This window comes from Thermobia domestica, chromosome 1 (genome assembly GCF_964235325.1).
Source record: "Thermobia domestica chromosome 1, izTheDome1.hap1.1, whole genome shotgun sequence".
Taxonomy (NCBI): domain Eukaryota; kingdom Metazoa; phylum Arthropoda; class Insecta; order Zygentoma; family Lepismatidae; genus Thermobia; species Thermobia domestica.
In genome coordinates this window covers 168,525,602-168,541,922 of record NC_137454.1, presented here as the reverse complement: position 1 = coordinate 168,541,922, position 16,321 = coordinate 168,525,602, and the positions used below count along the sequence as shown (strand labels likewise).

The window sequence follows — 16,321 nt, the reverse complement described above, 5'->3', positions numbered from 1 at the left end:
TGAGAGTGAATGCCAGAAAAAAAATATATATATATATATATATACTTACAATATATAGGTAGAAAGAGTACATACCGTCATACCGTAGTTCACTTTTCCTACCAGTTCCTCCCACTACAATTACAATACAGGGCGGAAATAGTTTTTTTTTTTATTCCAAGTGATGTATCATCATTCAGGGTTGATTCAGACGGAATTTACTTGAATGAATGTCGTCCTTTATCGTCTCATATAGACCCTACCAGGAGACAATACATCTTTTTAACATGAATGCATATAATATCCATATTTTCACTCTACATACATAGTTCTTACTCTCACGGCCTTGAGTAGCTGTGAAAGCCCAATGCGAGGAGTAGCCGCTCTGTGGTAAGCTTGCCTTTGCTGTGAGATCATCAGTCAATCCCCCTCGCTCTTTGAAGAAGCAGAGGTCTGCATTAATTGTTTGTGCTTGCATTTAATTTTAATTGTGTTTGTGTATGTGTATAAAAGTATAACAGAAGATTTTCTCTTTTCGTTCCAAATATTCAGTATTGTATGAGAACGGATGAAGTGAAATTGTGTCGAGTGTTATCATAACGTGAATGAACCTTCTTTCTTCGTGTGTGTTGCGACTTTTTGTTTACTCGAGAAACGCAAACCATGTCGTTGCGATGGAAGAATTTGTACCAAAAGGTTCAAGAACAAGAGTTATCTCAGAATAAGAGGTGAGTTAGTAGATGTATGATTGACAACCTCTCTGGAACCTTTTACTACAAAAGTTGGCACTTGTTTTGATAGGTTAGTAGTATGTGAAATGAAGTGTATTATTTTTAGAAATTTTCTTGAAAGCGGAACCACACGAAATGAAGTGTTATAAATAGTCGATCCGGCTTCATTTCTGACACCATTTCGCAGTCACAAAGTTCTGAAATACGTTTTCTGGAAGGATACCTAGTGTTATTTAATTTTTTTTCAAAACCTCGTTACGTAAACTTCTGTGTATGATGTGTACTAAATTTAACAATTGTTTTTTAAGTACGTATTTCATGCGTTATTGTCCTGGGATAATATCTTAACAGTAGATAATTTTGTGTATATGAAATCGTGAAGATTGATTAAATCAATGTTTGTGTTCAAAAGTTTAATTTAGCTTCGTGACCTCCTAGGTAAATAATATTTGTATCCTCAGAGTGAGTGGAAAGGGGGTCGTGACACCACGCAAGTACTTCATTGGAAGTGCCGAAAAAACTTTTAAATTAGTTAGTAAATGTATATAGAAACTTCACACAAAATAAATGAATAGAGCCGTATTCGGTGAAGAGGGTATTGGACAGAAATATTGAAGCTTAGGCTAAAGTGATTTTATATATATATATATATATATATATATATATATATATATATATATATATATATATATATATATATATATATATATATAATATAGTAGTAAGAGAATTTAGGGGTCACAAGAAAGATGAGTTGCGCCTGATAACGACGCCAACTTTTTATCCAGGTTCGTTTTTTATGAATCATACGTTTCAAATATTCGAAATTTGAAGGTTCTGTTTCAACTTTGAGAGAATGAAACAGAGAAATACAGTTTGGTGCTGTGTCCGAAGAACCTAAGCTCTCATGGACATAGGTCGCAATGTTCTTTGGAACTACCTTAATTACTTAACGTAAATAGTTTTGATAGATCTATCTATTTAATTTTACATTTTTCCAAAATAATATAGATTGTTCTGTTCATTGACATTAATAAAACATACTCGGTTTGTGTCAATCTTAAAATATATGCAGCATAAAAATAAGTGTTGCATGTCACTTTCTACTGATGCTTGGAAGTAGAAACACAGTGACAAGGAAGGGAGGCAGAAATTGACACATCTCGTAACTAGCAAATTAACACAAGGTTTACACGCAAATAACATGAACAGTGCTGATTTCAGATTTCTCTCGATGAAGGGAGACTCAGTAATTGGATGGAAGTGAAAAACAAATGTTTTTTGAACATTACCCAATTAATATAAAACATGTTATTATATACTCAATTGCTTAAAAAAAAAAAAAAAACTAAAAAAACTTTTTTTTAGCTAGTCTTTATTATTCTGAACAAAAGTCTCAACACGTTGTTTCCGAAAAACATTTTTTCTTGTGGTTACTAGTGTTACCGGCTACTACTGTTTTTATGTAGCACTTCTTCCTCATTTACAGTATGACTCCAGAGAGGGGATATAGTTTGGATTGAATATCCAACCGGGCCACCCTCTGAAATCATTACTAAACGTGAATGTGACTGTATAGGTAAACTAACCTTGTGCACCACTCCCACTGTTTATAAAGTGGCATTTTCAACTTATCTTTAGCAGATTTGCCGTTTTTTTTTCTTTATATGGGCGTTTTTTTCTTTATATGCCGTTTATTTTGTGGGTGTTTTTCTGTTATTGAAAATTAAAATTGCGCACTAATGTAAAATATCTTGGACACGACAAAAAAGCTGATTTTCGTAATGTGAGTATGGAGAAGAATGGGGAGAGGTGTGTGGAGTGCAGGACTAATGAGAAAAGCTTAGGAATAGTAGAGGAGAAAAGAATGTCAGGCAAAATTAGAAAAAGGAAGGTAAACTAGCTGACAGGGAACAATATCTGGAGGAATATGATGATAGAAAAAAAGAGGGAGGGAGAAAGACTACAATCAGTGGGCGGAACTAAACCGATGATAGCTCCAACTAGGTAAAAGATATCTGAGGTCGGAGCTCGGAGGACCGTAATTCATGGAAGCTTCTCAGTTTGTGACAAATGACTTCCAGTAATTGATACAACGAGAGTTTCTCTTTAGCACCAAGGTTATACAAGATGCAGAGCTATAGATTAGTATAGAACATTAATTAGAAGTACTCCCACTCACTGATATCGAACCTATCGCTGTAAAAATGGGTATGTTAACTTTATGGGGGGGGGGGGGTCGTCTAAGATTATTTCTTGCAGAGGGAAGAGAACTATTGTATTCTGGTTATTTATGTACTAACCTTCGGCTACCTGGAGACTTTGCCTCCAGACTCCTGTATTTGCTTGGCGTACGGTCTCGCACGTCATATTTCAGCCTTAGCTTCGGTTCTTCGCACGTAAGAATATGTTTATGGCTCTATTCTTTGCAATAAATAAATAAATAACCAACCCTTTCTCCCTTTGAATGCGCGCTTCAAAGTGAAATAACCCATGATGGCCCAAGTGCTAACTGTGTTTTAAAAAATTCATTTCAAATGGTTCACCCGTTTTCCCCTGATGACGAGACAGACAATCTCGAAGTCATTTTTGTATATTAAGAAAAAAGTCAAGAAATTGCCCCTCCCGCTAAAAGCGGAATTTCCGGACCGGAAGCGCTATGGCGGAAACGCATTCCTAATTGTTTTGAAGGAGTTTATATATCAAATTTCACGTCCCTAACTTGTCTCTAATCTTAAGAGATTTCGAGATACTGCCATCTTATTTTAACAATTGCAACTTCCACAGTTTTCTTCTCTTCTAGGGGAAATATAAAAAACAGCGAAACGTGTGTCTATTTTAAATGGAAAGTCTATGAACCAAATTTCATGTCTCTACATTTTACTATAATAATTGACACACTTATTCCACCCCATCCGCTTTTTCGACTAATTTCCAAAAAAATCCTTTCCTAGTGCTACCTTCCTATGAACTGTCAAAATTTCGAGTTTCTAGCTTAAGCGGTTTGGTCTGGATGTTGATTGGTGAGCCATTTACTCTCGTAACTTCTTGTATATAGAGAGATTTATATATTTTTCTAATGTTCATCTGCATTTTGCTTTTTAAAAATTGCGAAACTGAAACTTGGGTTATGTATTAAAGAGCTGGGGATAGCTTAGAGAGAATTGCATCTACAAAGATAACTTTTTCTTTCTTTAATGTCAAAGAAAAATCTATTGTCACAAGTCTGAGAAGGAAAGTGATTAAAAAAAAAAAACAACTTACGGTCCGAATTATAGCCAGTCTTGGGCCACGAGACGAGAAATTTCTCGTCTCGAAATGCGACTAAAAACATGGGTAAAAGTGGATTTCAAAAGGTAGGGGAATGCATGACGTCACACTGTTCCCTGTGCCTATCTTTGCAAATTCTGTTTTTTAGGGGGTGGAGGGACGCCATAGATTTTTGGAAGTAGAGAAACGGCAACCCTCCCAAGTTCCCCCTCACAGTGATTTAACTTCACCCCCCAGCACCCCCTAAAATTTTCGAACACTCCCCGGAAATAAATTCCTTACACATCCCCCCAACAATTAGGGTACAATGTTAAAAAGATTCATTCTCGTTCTGCCTAAAGCCCCCCAGGATTTTGTAGAAAATATTTTAAATGATCTTATCTTTAGGCAGAACGGGAATTCTTGTTCTGCTTAATCTTTGGAGACATGGAATTCTATGCGAGGAGGAAATTTTTAGGAAAATGCAGCACCGAAAAGTTTGACTTCTAGTGTGTTTGAATGCACATCGGAACTTACGTATAAAATGGCTTTTAGTAACGAGGGCGGGAACTAAATCCAAGAGGTCAAAATGCAAGGAAAATTCTAACTAGGACAAAATCCAAGATACAAAATCACAGGAGTATATGTTGGATGTAGCAGTGCACTCCCTATATGATTTTTCCCTTCAATTGTTATATTCTAAAATGTTATCTGTATTTTTTCAACTGAAATTACTTTTTCTTTCTTTTAAAATACTGAAAACTCAATAAAACGTAAAAATGTTATAATAAAAGGACAGATTAACTTTAATTATTTTCACACATACCCATATGAAAAGTTCTGGGTATTCCTATTTATTATACCTTTAATACATTTGAAATACGTTTATCATATTACAGTAAGACCATTTATTTTAATTACGAAAAGTAACTGTGATTTTATTTGATTTTTAAAAAGTCGTTCTTGTGTTGTAGCATATAGCAGTCTTTTATTTTGAGTAATGTATAAATATTTATTTTAATTCTGAAATACTGATCAAGATTTTTTTTTAGGAAAGATCAAAATGTGAAATTATACTTAACTATAACAGTCTTACGTCTTTTATTGGGTTTTTAAAAATGTTAGTTCCATAACGTGAAGAATTTCAGATAACATTTTAGATGCAGTTAAAGAAAAAAATTCATTCATTTATTAATCTGCGCCTATGATTCTGTCGCTTCAATTTAGTTAGTTTTGTCTGAATTTTCCTTGGGGTTTCTGTTCTTTTGAATTTTGTCCTGTACTCGTAATAATCTAGAGGCTGTAAGAATAACTATTTCTTCAAGTTTCATCATAAATTTTAGATGTTATTCTTGTTGTTTTCCTCGGAAAAATGGCGAGGATATAGTTCTTTATCAGCAGTGTTATTCACATCTACTTTGGTAAAGATAAATGTGATTTAAAAAAAAATCTGCAGGCAAATAGAAAATTGATTGACTCAGTTGGAAGAAAGCCGTTTGACATTGTAACTGAAACGAACATAAAATAAACTTAATTCGATATAATATCAAATTATTTCACTAACTTTTTCAGTAGTTCATCTCTAACATGCTAAGAGTCGCAGTACGTAAAAGATGCCACAGTTCACTTCCTCAAGACACGTTTGGCCATATATTAAGCAAACAATGCAAGAGGATGCATAAGGCGACTCTTAAGAAAGTGTGTTATTCTACATTACAACTTCTTTTTCGGCATCACCTTATCAGCTGATTTCTTTATATACATAATTCTATACTATATGAAATAGTATCATGTATACTTCTATTTTCATGTTGTCAATGTAAATAGCAGCAATACAGAATATCAATATCAATATTGAAATACTTTTTGATTTTTGTAGTTTCCATCAAATCAAAAAGTCAGATAATCGAGGATAAGGGCCGTCTTACGCATCCTTTTGCATTTTTTGCTTAATATATGGCCAAGCATGTCTTGGGGGTGTGAATTGTGGCACTTTTTACGTACTGCGAGCAGTGGCGTTTTAGCGAGTAAGCCGGGTAGGCACGGGTCTACTCAAAATTTTGAAAAATATATAAACACTCAAAAATACAATAAAGAGTAAATATATTTTCCGCTTTTTATATTAATGGTAAGTAATTAATTATTTAATAAACATCAACCACTACTTTAAAAGTAATTTCCTGTTGTCATTAATCAATCAAATGTGCATATGTATCCATACGCGAACGAGCGGGGCTACCCAAAATTAAAATCCTAAAGCCGCCCCTGACAGCGAGCCTTAGCATGTTGAAGGTGAACTACTGGAAAACTGAATAAAATTTTGTTGTGAAATGACTTGATACTAGACCGAAGTAAGTTTATCTTCGTTTCAGTTACAATGTCAAACGATTTTCTTGCAACTCAATCAATTTTCCATTTCTCTGCAGGTAGCTTTTTTTTTTTTTCTAATCCCATTCCTTTTTACTAAAATAGATGTGAATAACGCTGTTAATAACAGAACTGTATGTAGTCATTTTCCCGAGAAGAACAGGTAGAATAACATCTAAAATTTATGATAAAACTTAAAGAAATAGTCATTCTTTTTACAGAACCTGTTACAATTACTAAAGAAAAATCCTCTTGAAGAAATCCCTCCCTGGACAGAATTCCTCGTCTAGAAAGATTAGACAAAACAGGAATTCCCGTTACCTAAAGATAAGAGTATTTAAAATATTTTCTACAAAGTCTTGGAGAGCCTTTAGGCAGAATGGGAAGACCCTATTCTATTCTATTCTATTCTAAAAATCTTGCTACTTTTTATTATTTTTTTTTAATTGAATTCTTGTTCTTAAGTGTCAATAGAATAAAACAACTTACTTTTGACAAGATAAATTTTCAAGCAAAGCACGCAACGGAAGATTGAATGGAAATCAATCTTTACGCGGCTGTGATCGTCACAACGTTTAATCAATCGATTGCCAACGATTTCATCTCGACGTCACACCAAGCATGAGAAAGTCGACGCTAATTGGCTCTGGCTGAGGAAGGAAATCCAATGCAATCGTTCGCTGCATCAACGAATTTTAAGGTTTGAAAAAAAAAAGCTAATTAAAAAGACTAATAGTATACGACCTTAATGCAAGATTGCACCCCACCCCCCAGATTTTTTGAACACATCCATAAGTTCAAAATTCTGGATAAATCACTGCTTCCTCATTTTTACGCCTGACTAAAAGTACCTCTTTATGATTCTGTTCAAACCTATACTCCGATAGTGTATGTTAGGTCCCATTTGGAAAATAAGGGTTAATTATATCCTTATTGTTGCATTGTTACAAAAAAAAAAAAAAAAAAAAAAAAAAGTAGCGGGTTAGGAAAATTGTATTTACTTTTCCGTTAGACCGACAGTTTAAAATGGAAATATTTTCCTGTTGAAAATTTACAGTTTCAACTGATGACAAATCGAACTTGATAACTTAAAGCTGTTTCACAATTTTATTTAACTGGAAATTACGTTTGCTTTTGGTCAGAGAGAGGAATAAAATTGTGTGTACGATAATAGCTTAAATCTGAGAAACGATACTTTTAAGAAAATATATTTGCAACTTCCGTTTATGATTTCTAGAGAAGTTAGTGGTATTTAAACATCAAATAGTTAAACATGATAATCTGTCCTGTGGTTTTCCCAGTCTTTGAACTTTGACACATTGTTGAAGGAAATTGGTTGAGAGAACAGTTCAACACTACAGATAGCATAGTTCGAATGTAAACAAGTGTGTTGGGAGATGAGATTTTGGAAGTAAGTGTGGTAACTTAATTACTTTTAGTTTCAATACTAGTCAATAGGTCTATCTCCACATAGAATACTCGAACATTAAGGGCTCCCTGTATCCTTACGTGCTTATTTTATGCACCATATTCACAGAGTCGAACGATTTTCAAAGAACAGCGCCCTGCATACAAATCCTAGAAATTTGAATCACACTTTAATAGTAGGCATAGACTTTTATAATCTCTTTGTTATATAAGGTGTAAAATATCCCAAATATATTAGAATTAAGATCTGAAGCAAAGTGGATGTATTTTTATAATATATGGCGCATTTTAAATTTTAGAACTGATATTTTTATTCGGCATACAGACTCGAAATCACAAAATATACACCGAAATTGCTTAAAGTAAGTGTAAAGGCTCAATTAGAGTGTAGAGGGTAGAACATACCCTGTTATCTTTCGAGTGTATTTTATTGAGAGTGAAAATATTAAAAATAGTACATTCAAATATTCAAAGTTTGTCCAAACGAGGTTAAGAAATCAGATAATAATCTGTGCAGTTACCTAATATTGTTTCTTTCAGTGTTGAGAGTATATAATTTTATCCTTCAGAAATGTGCTCCCAATAACAAAATATCATTTCCTTTTTGAATTTATCGTCTGTTTCCAGTACTGGGGCTATATGAGACGTGGAACTAGATTTTTCAAGTATCCATGACTCCAAACTATTTTGAGAAAGTACTGAATAGGAAATAGGAATGCGGAAATAGGAAAAATACAATTGCACTGGAATGGTTTGAATCTGTCTGCCCTTGTAATGAATCGGTCAATCACCTGTTTCATCTGAGTTATGAATATGTAGTGCAGACAGCTATGTGCTTTCAATCTTCTCTACATGCGAGTTGATATAAAATGCATTGAGATCAGAGGTGACTTTTTCATTTAGTACGACGTATTTCATTAGCAGTGCTCTTGTGTAACGAATAACTGTGATAACAACTTATGTTTCACCGTTAGAAATAGGCACTGAGTTGTTATCAAAAACTTGGTTGTGTGCAGTACCATGATAACCACACAATGCTTGATCGTATCAACAGTATTTGTTCCATGCAAATCAGCTAGTTCGTTGCGGCTAATTGTTTATATTCCCGAAGCATGTATCGCCAAAACATTTCTTTTCTTAAATTACTTTCACGACCAGAGTACAATATGCTATTTCTTACATGACTCGGAAATATGTATAGCTAAAAAGAATGAGTATTCATTAACTACCATTTCTATTTCATTGCACATTTTATACGGTGTTTAGTGAATTATAATTTTAAAAATCTTGGTGGAAACTATTTTTCCCTCACAATTATCAAAATTACTGACAAACAACGGTTATGAAAATTAGTGTTCTGTAACTGTCAAGTGCATCCGAAATACTATGAAACAATTTGGACAGTTACCTTTAAATGTTTATTCCAGCACAGTCTGTCTGTCTGCTGACGTAATTAGTAACTGGCTGTCAGATTAATATTCAGAGATGAGCAATATCGGAAACATGCTTCATTTGCTCCCTTTACTCTGTCTTATTTTTACATAAGCTTTACTCATTCACCATTGGTTGTCCAATAAACTTGCTAATCACCATCGGTTGTCTAGTAAACTTAGTAATCACCATGGGTTGTCTAGTAAACTCACTAAACTATTTTTTTTACACAAAATGGAAGCGTTATGCTGTAAACTTCTGAACTCACTATGTATTGTCAATGGAATTATGATGATTGCTTATGTTATAACATTCGTTACTAATAAAAATTACCGTTTTTCATATGGAAAGAGTAAGGTTTAATCCATACTACAGTTATATCCTTCTTCATATGTCTAAATTTAACGGATTCCAAAGTATGGATATCTTTCTATGATGATCGTAACTCCCATTTCACCCTCTTCTAAATTGAGTTTCCAATTTGGAGTTTTGATTTTTTTCTTTTAAAATAATTAAGCACATGTTTTAGTGTTCTCGATACATGCCTACGTAAGTGAAATGAAATGTCAAAATTCTGAATTTCATGTCTCTAACCTTAAGGAATTCCTAAATATGGGCATCTTATTTCAATAATTGCAAACCCCATTGATTTTTCAAAAATCCTTCCTTAGTGGTAGACTTACCTTACGTTACAAATCCTACATACTATCAGTGGCGGATCTAGAAAGTAAAATCTGGAGGGGGGGCATTCAGTACCCGGACAATAATAAATATATCATGAGTTTACTGTAAACTTTCAAAAATACATAAATAGTAGCTCAAATTATTTTTGTCACTCAAAAAAACTAGGAGGCTAGCCCCCGAGCTACTGTCCAAATTTCAAGTTTCTAGTTTAGGGAGTTTGACCTAGACACGTTAGTCAGTTAGGGTTACTTCTTTTATATATAGATTGTTGTCTCAACTGAATGAATTGATCTTCAAGACTCATAAGCATGTGTCGTTCTTCCCGCAAGTATAATTTATAATCTTAAATGAGATTAGCTGAAATCTTTTTTTTTTTTTTTTTTGTTATATAAAGGTTAAGTTTTCTGTTGTAATAATTTTAGAGATTTGTGTGAATTGTAAATGAAATGCTTATTTCAGTTTGATGTAATTAACGGCTACAGAACTCTACTACATACTACCTTAATGTATTTCTTAAAAAGGACAATCTTAATTAATAGTGATATATTGTTAGTCGTGAGTATAGTTTTTTTTTTTTTTTTTTTTGTCTATTTGAAAAATGAAATATTAAGTTTTATGCTATCCTGCAAGTACGTATATCTATTAGGGTGGATACAAATGATTAATGATAGTAATGATGCAATAATTGGTGGAATGAGAATGTTCATGAAAATGGGAAGGAGAAACTCCGAGGAACTGCACGAACACAATGATGATCACTACAGGCTCACATGTCTTGGAATTGAACTAAGAATCCTGCACACCGCAGATGAGCGCGCTATCTCTAAACCACCGTGCTTTCTATGCACTAGTATTGCAGCAGCAGCAATTATTGCTTGGTGAATCTGCAGAGCCATTATTTGCGCCTCTGGTTATGAAAATATATATATTTTAAGACCAGCAATATTAATATTCATTCTCTTTTAAATTAAAAATATACATTATTTTGTAGTAATTTTCTATGAACAAAAAACGATTATATCAACAGGTAAGGTCAATACCAATTTTGCTTCCTTGAAAACTTGTTCCAAATTAAACCAACTAAAACTAATAAACAGACCACAGAATATTTATGTTCAGGTTCGGAGATTAGGTGGACCGAGGAGGTATAAAACTTCATCCCGATGTTTCTCAAACCATGCCGCTATAGCTCTGTGTGAATAGGCGCATTATCATTCTGGAATATGGCATCTACTCGGAAATGTTTGTACTGTAGAATGCACATGGTCCTCTAAAATGGCAACATAATCACGGGCAGTGACGCGACCAGTAAGCGTCAGTACATGACCCCTTGAAACCAGGATATTGGGGTCCACAGCATGTTTCACGGTTGAGCGGAAGCACTACAGTTCATACGCTTTTCTGAGTATCACCACACACAAAGACGGCCCGTGGTTTGTGGTTTGGAATTAGATAGATGATGGCTCATCCGACCATATTAACACACGTTTTCAGTCATTAGCGGTCCATGTTGCATGTTCACGGCGCCATTGTCATCGTGCTAAATCGTTGTAGTTCCTTATCACTGGTTTCGCCCGAGCAACCGATTTCGTATATTTGTCATGAAAGCTGCGGCGGACTGTGATTGTCGATACAGGTGTGAGAGGTGATTCTTAAGTTTCTCTGTCACTTGTATCGAAGTTACACAACGGTTCTAAGTGAAAACACACGTTAATGCTCGGTGGGTCCTGCCACTAAAGGTTTTCTTCCCACCACAGTTCCTCTTCGTCGACATTGTTTTGCCGTGAGTTTTGTGGGCTTCGTCACCTCTCACGACACACACAACACCTGCAACTTTCATCACGCTCGCACCACATAACCGAGCACCAACAATTTGTCCTGTTTGTAAAATAGACATAGCACAAAATAGTATAATATTTTGTGCTATCTCCGTTTGCTCAGTTCACTGCGTATTTCCGTTTTACTGCCCCTCACGCTCATATTACGGAGTTTGCCCTAAAGCACTATTACTAACAGGCTGGCGCTGCGATCGCTGCCTGACCATTACCTATCCAGACGTCTAACCTGTTTCCACCTACTGGGACCTATTTCTCAAAACTAATTAGACTTGCAATATGTTTTCTGCAAGTCGTAAAATATCATGAAGCAAAAACGCTAGAATAATAGTAAAAACTATTTCAAAATACTAATGCTAATAATATACGTGTAATTTGTCATGATTTCATGATATATGCAGTGGTAAAATGTTTTTGAGTTTACACAAATATTAATGCTCAAATCAAAATATAGTTACGGTCCTTCCTTGCCTTAATAATAAATAGTAAATCATTTCATATTTAGTGTAATTATTATCCATTAAAAAAATACAGTTGAAATTACAATTAAATCGTCAGATTATATTATTGTAAAAATACGCAATATTAAGTTCAAATCTTAAATACTGTTACGATCCTTGTACTTGGAAATAGTGAAATTGAAACAATACAGTTTTTAAGTTGCCGTTAAGTCACAATAATTTTAAGTCTGAAAGTTGCTTGCATGCAATTGCTTTCGTTATATTTATCCTTTTGTTAATAATTATACCCTTCTTCCATACTAGAAAGATACAGATACGAGAACATCTATTAGTCACAGGAAGGCAAGCAAGAAACGTCTATTAGCACGACTGTTTACTAGGAATTATCTATTAGCATGACTGTTTATTATTAGGAATTATCTATGAGCATAACTGTTCATTATTAAAAAATATCGTGACGCGTTGAGACGTATCTGTTAAACTGATACAATTTTGTGTACTGGTTCTTGGGATATTTCCCACAAAAGTTTACCTACTCTCTCATATCTATCAGTCGTAATAAAATTAACTAATATTCGTATTGTTTGCTTGCTATTAATTTAAGAGGCCAATACGTGAAATTATATTTTATTTCTTTTTTAGCACTTCAATTTCAACTATTCAAGCCAACTAGTCATTAGCAAAATTTAATACCAGCCTATAAAATATATTTTCTCAAATTTCGGATTACTTTAATTGATTTGAATATAGCATATTATAACTTGTGAACTATCCTTTTACATTGCAAAAATAAATACAGAACTCATATTACTCATTCCGAAGTCATATTAGAAAAATACATTAAATATAGCCAGTGTCCATTTTTGTTGATGACTGTATACGCGTAAACACAACAAACAATAGTATTTATGCAAGTTGTACAGTATTCGTGTAACAAAGTGCTATTCTAAATAAGTATTAACTTACGAAAATATTTCTCACGAAACTGGTATCCAAAACAGACAAATGAATCAAAAGCTGTTCTACGTAGTTTTTGAATGCATCTTTCCGGGCAAGGTAGAGAAGATTGCTTTAAATACTAAAACTTCATAAGAAACTTAGAGCGTATAAAATATTCGAAGTGTCCGTAGGTAATGCTGTTATTTACTTCAACTCATACTATTGCGAATTCATTGCGTTATTCTAAAAGATATCAGGATATAATCCATGTTACAACAACATGTCAAGCTTGGAAATCTTTTTTTCACAGTGACGGAATCCTTTCACAGGCAATGAGTGTTCCATTTCTTTCTGCGGCCTTGGCACACTTCAGGAAGGTTTCGTTATTGAAGGGAAAGGATGAAAATTCATTTGGAAATTAAGAGAACAAGCTTTTTATGTATAATTGAATACGAAATAAGGACATAGTCTTTATTTACTTGTAACAATGATGATGCTATATTTCCGGAACGTTTCTCAAGTAATTCTTTTATGTATTTAATATCGTGGCTTATGATGCATAATTTTGGAATAACCAGGAAGGTAGGAAATATAAATGAAACTGACAAAAGTAATTCCTAGGGAGATAAAAAAAAAAAAAAAAAAAAGGTACGCAGTACTCTGAATTGAGAAACCATGCATAACAGCAGCTGAAGTTAAATTCATTGTGACTGTTCTCTACCAGTGAGTGCTTTTAATCCTGTGAATTAAGAAGAAAACAGTACCACCCAATTTTCCTGTCTAATACGTTTATGGAATTAAAATTATTTTTTATATAATTTTGTGTATGTCAACAGAAGAGATACATATGTTTTCCAGTTATGTAACTAATCTGAAAAAGTATTCAAAGATGTCCTTTATACGTAGTAGGATACTGGTATGCGACTATAGAAAATATTCATATAGGCCTACATAATATTTTTATTTCAATTCTCTCTTCAATCTATAGGCTAGGGACATGTCCTATAGGAAATTAACCTTATACTTTGTTTTGTGGAACAGAACCCTAACATCGACTTCTTTTACACTTCCAAACCATAGGGTCTACTATGGATAAATGTCGGAACCGTTGTAGAACGGCTATGTCCGTCCGTTTATCGGGAGGTATCAGAATATAAATGGTAGAAAATAGAGAAGTGGATCTTTTTTTTTGCAATCTCTTCAGCGTCCCAACAATCGCTTTACTGGTACGAAAATTTTGTTTCCTCTGTGTAAGCGCTTCATTAAATGGGACGTCAAACACGGTAAAAACATTTCTGGTCCCATCTTGTATTTTATGTTTGTACGGTTTTTAGCGCCATTTGGTTACAACAGTCGTAATATCTATTAAAATGCTACAATAGCAATAAAACCGTCTCGGCTCCAACCTTTTAGATTCTGATTTCAAACCTTTAATTTACGGTTATTTGTAACTTCACGTTTAGCAAAGACAAATATTTTAAAGTGTGTGTACTTTAAATAAATCATTTATATATATACTTTTTTTCATAAAATTTCTCTTAAAATTATTGTTCAAAGCCTTTGTATTTTAATAAGTCTTCTCAAATCATTGCAAAAAGAATTGTGCTGCCATCTTTGGAGTTCTTTTAAACTATACGTTTGTGAACGTTTATATGTTTGTGGCCAATATTTGGACAATGAGATCTCGGAAACTACAGGCTCTAGAAAGATGACGTTTTCACTGATCGATTGCAAATTTTGCGTAGATTGTCCAGTTCTACTTGACTACTTAAACCATTGTTTCTTTATTACATTTTTACGGGTACACTGGAACTGTTGAAATTAAAAAAAAAAAAAAACTAGCTGAGCCTGCGCTCTGTACACAGCGCATCATTCATATATGAGCATGAATCTCCTTGTTATTCCTCACATCTGTACATGTCCCTTTCCAGACACAAGTGAAAAACGTCTTGATAAATATCGGCAACAGATACCGTAAAGGGGACACGTTTTTCGATTACTTTTTCAATATCTCGTACCGTTTGCAAGATTTGAGCCTACTTCCGGTTGGAGTTTTTAATTCATGTATGATCTGTTTTCTTTCTTCTTGCATGTAGTATGTAATAAGCAAATACCTAAGTTAAGTAACTCTAGGCCTATGGAACCCGGAGGTTCAATGCCGCGTTCACAAAAGCTCTCCACTGATTTCTATCCTTAGCCAATTGGATCCAGTTTCTACTTTGTATTCCTATATCTGCGAGATCCATCTTAATATTGTCCTCCCATCTGCGCCAAGGTCTTCCTAATGGTCATTTTCCGGCTGGTCTTCCAGTTAAGATTTTGAAAGCGTTCCTACTTTCTTCCATCCTGGCTACATGACCTGCCCACGTGAGCCTCCTAGATTTGATGACCCTAACAATGTTGGGTAAACCGTATAAAATATGTAGTTCCTTGTTACGAAGTTTCCACCATTCCCTATTCCCGTTTCTCTTGGGTCCGAATACTCGTCTCAGGATCTTGTTTTCAAATAATTTCAATCTATGTTCTTCCTTCCGAGTAAGCGACCATGTTTCGCAACCATACAGAACACAGGCATGATTATCGTTTTATATATTTTAAAATAAGCTAATACATTACACATACAATCAATTATAATATCAGTGATATATGGTGTTTATTGGGCAAAACACTCCAAACAATAAAGATTCAACTTGGTCTGGAGAAATGGTTATCCTTAGTCTTTCATTGTTTGGCCAACCTGAGAGATATGCAACCCCTATATACAATTATATGGTGTTGGCATGTATAATAGGCAGGATATGATGCTTTAGTTTTTTTTTTTTTTAATTTCAACACTTCCAGTGTACCCATAAAATGTAATAAAGAAATAATGACCATGTTTTTTAAATATTGAGTTAGAACTGGACAATCTACGCAAAATTTGCAATCGATCAGTGAAAACGTCATCTTTCTAGAGCCTGTAGTTTCCGAGATCTCACTGTCGAAAGGATTTGCCACCAACATATAAACGTCCACAACAAATAGTTTAAAAGAACTCGGAAGATGGAAGCACAATTCACGTGCATTTATTTTAGAGAACGTTTATTAAAATACAAATGCTTTGAACAATAATTTTATATCATAAACTTTAAGAAAAATATCTAGTTAACTAATTTATTTAAAGTACACATACTTAAAATGTTTGTCTCTGTTAAACGTGAAATCACACATAACCGTA

At 34.0% G+C, this 16,321-nt stretch overlaps 1 protein-coding gene across 6 annotated transcripts in view; it reads left to right on the top strand.

The window, feature by feature from the left end:
- Positions 1-16,321, top strand: part of stac (C2 and C2B_Munc13-like domain-containing protein staccato) — a 335,805-nt gene that overhangs the window by 132,578 nt on the left and 186,906 nt on the right. The window contains exon 1 of one of the 6 annotated variants that reach the window (XM_081766363.1): positions 375-707. The exons of 4 other annotated variants lie outside the window; for them this stretch is intronic. In XM_081766363.1, coding sequence (XP_081622489.1) covers positions 643-707 — 65 coding nt within the window. In that variant the 5' untranslated portion in view covers positions 375-642. Of the gene's footprint in view, positions 1-374; positions 708-7,587; positions 7,738-16,321 lie in introns of those variants that run through there. One more of the 6 variants, XM_081766371.1, reaches the window with a different exon arrangement.